The sequence below is a fragment of the Nyctereutes procyonoides genome, unplaced genomic scaffold (assembly GCF_905146905.1).
Source record: "Nyctereutes procyonoides isolate TBG_1078 unplaced genomic scaffold, NYPRO_anot_genome, whole genome shotgun sequence".
NCBI lineage: Eukaryota > Metazoa > Chordata > Mammalia > Carnivora > Canidae > Nyctereutes > Nyctereutes procyonoides.
The window spans coordinates 180,943-183,652 of NW_026575112.1; the positions used below are offsets into that span (position 1 = coordinate 180,943).

At 38.7% G+C, this 2,710-nt stretch overlaps 1 protein-coding gene across 1 annotated transcript; it reads right to left on the minus strand.

Moving 5' to 3' along the window:
- Positions 1-491: 491 nt before the first annotated feature.
- LOC129514935 (olfactory receptor 1038-like) lies at positions 492-1,448 on the minus strand. The gene has a single exon (XM_055333627.1). It carries the CDS (start codon positions 1,446-1,448, stop codon positions 492-494), a length of 957 nt encoding a protein of 318 aa, XP_055189602.1.
- Positions 1,449-2,710: the final 1,262 nt, after the last annotated feature.

Below are 2,710 nucleotides of genomic sequence, written 5' to 3' on the forward strand. Positions count from 1 at the left end.
AAGGATATGATAATTGTGTAATACTAGGGAGTGACCAGTAGTGAATCTAGCTAAGGTCAGAGGCAGAGTAAGGAGTGATGGTTTGCAGACCAGGTACAGTTGGGGGTAGGCTATGGAATGACATGGAATTGGACCAGAAACTTACTTCACCAGCTTCCCTGCCCCCTCCTCTCTCTTTTACCCATATACGAAACAGAAACACTTTGGAAAGAAGCAGTTGATTCTTATTATCAATTGAATAGGAGCTATCCAGGTCAGGGCTATCATAGTCATATACCTAAACACTAGCAATTTGTTAAAAGTCTAAATTCTACCCCTTTAAACATTTCATCTTATTATAAACAACATGAGGAATAGAACTCATGGACAAAATAATTTTGCTCATATGAAGAATGGTAAAAATGAATTTACTCCATCAAAAATTCTAATATTAAAATTATAAAACAATATATCTACATATGGCATTGCTTCAAATGAGACATTGTTTCAAGTCATTTTTTTAGGTTTGTTAGAAACAGGACATAACACTTGTCAGTTGCTTTTCTTAAGGCATTTTTTACCTCTTGGTTCCTCAAGCTATAGATAATGGGGTTTAGCATAGGAATTACTATTGTGTAGAATACAGAGGCCATTTTGTCTGTATCAAGGGAATGGTTTGATTTTGGCTGAAGATACATGAAGATCAATGTCCCATAGAATATAGTCACAGCAGTCAAATGAGAAGCACAAGTCGAGAAAGCTTTGCACCTCCCTTCTGTAGACTGGATTTTCAAGATGGCGGCCACAATGTATAAGTAAGAAATAAGAACAGTGGTCAAAGAGCTGATCATGTTGAATCCAGCAAAGATGAAAATCAAGATTTCTTTGAGGCTGGTGTCCGAGCAGGCAAGGGCCATCAAAGGAACATCGTCACAATAGAAGTGATTGATGATATTGGGGCCACAATACATCAGTTGGAAAGTAACAACTGTGTGGAGCAAAGCAACGGAAAAGCTGTAAAAGTAGGGGCTTATCACCAGTTGCATACACACCTTTCGAGACATGATCATCATGTAGAGAAGAGGATTGCAGATGGCCACATAACGGTCATAAGCCATTACTGCAAGAAGGAACATCTCAGAAATCAGGAAGTTCAAGAAAAAGCCCAGCTGTGTTGCACATGCATAGAAAGATATAGACCTGTGCTTGGTCAGAAGGGTCTCCAGGAACTTGGGGGCTATCGATGAGGAATAACAGAGGTCTATAAAGGCCAGATTACTGAGGAAAAAGTACATGGGTGTGTGAAGTCGAGAATCCAATCGGATTAATGAAATCATCCCTAGGTTTCCTACCAATGTTAGAGTGTAGACCACTGAAATGAGCAGAAAGAGAATGATTTCAATCTCTCTGTGGACTGAAAAACCCAAAAGAATGAATTCTGTCACCTTGGTGCTATTCCTTTCAGCCATTTATTCCAGTCCCTTAATTGCTGAAAAAAGACAAGACAGAGCCAGAGACAAATTATTAGGTCAGGGAATTGTCACAGGCATCAACTGTTAGCTTCAGAAATTATAGTTTTATTTTATTTATTTAGATAAGGAGAAGAAATCAATTTTTTAAAATTTCCTGCTCCCTTATTTTCTCCTTGATGGAGCAAGACCTTAATATATTACTATATATTTTTAAATAGCTATTTTCTCTATTTTAATAAATATGCATTATGCTAAATGAAAAGTTAAGCAGGATATTCAATGGGAGAAGCTAATCAGGATATTTTATGGGGAAAAAAACGGGCCGGTAAATGTTCTTTCCACTTGTGGGTCAGGTACATTTTGAAGTGTGCATGTTAATTCATTGTCAAATATGTGTTCTAAAAATTTTTAAAAAATACACTTGTGAGTAAGGTTAGAATATATATATTTTTAAAAGTATCATTTGGGCAGCCCAGGTGGCTCAGCGACTTCAGCCCAGAGTGTGATCCTGGAGACCTGGGATCGAGTCCCGTGTCAGGCTCCCTGCATGGAGCCTGCTTCTCCCTCTGCCTGTGTCTCTGCTTCTCTCTCATTTATGAATGAATAAATAAAATATGAAAAAATAAATAAAAGTATAATTCTTTGGATTAAAGTATTTATGGAATTCTATTTTAACTATTTCCAACATTTGTAATTAGAGATGCTTTTCACCATCTCTGGTAAATTTTCAGTGAAATAACAGTATACTTTTAAAAGGTGGCAATCTCCTTGTCAAGAGAAAGAATAGTTTTTGGCAAGCAACACTTCTGTCATCTGATGTTTGTAAAGTTTTCATTGTTAAAGCAATGACCTTTATGTCCACAGTTATGAATATATCAGTATTGCCTCTAGGTCCAGCTTAGGGATCTGAGCTGCCAGCCAGTCATTATGCAACTTAGGTAACTAGGTAGGAGGAGGAAGCAGACAAACAGGATAGCCCAGAGTATGGATAGTCTTCCTTTGGTTGGTTAAAGTCACTTCTTATTGGATTCTATATTCATGGGACATGCAAAGCCATATCTTTCTCCAGTTGCCACCATATTCACAAAGCCTCCTTAGATCCTTGATCCTCAGGCCACCTGGGTGGCTCAGAGGTTTAGCACCTGCCTTCGGATCAGGATGTGATCCCCGGAGTCCTGGAGTGGAGTCCCACATCAGGAGCCTTGCATGAGCCTGCTTCTCCTCTGCCTCTGTCTCTGCCTCTCTCTGTGTGTCTCTCA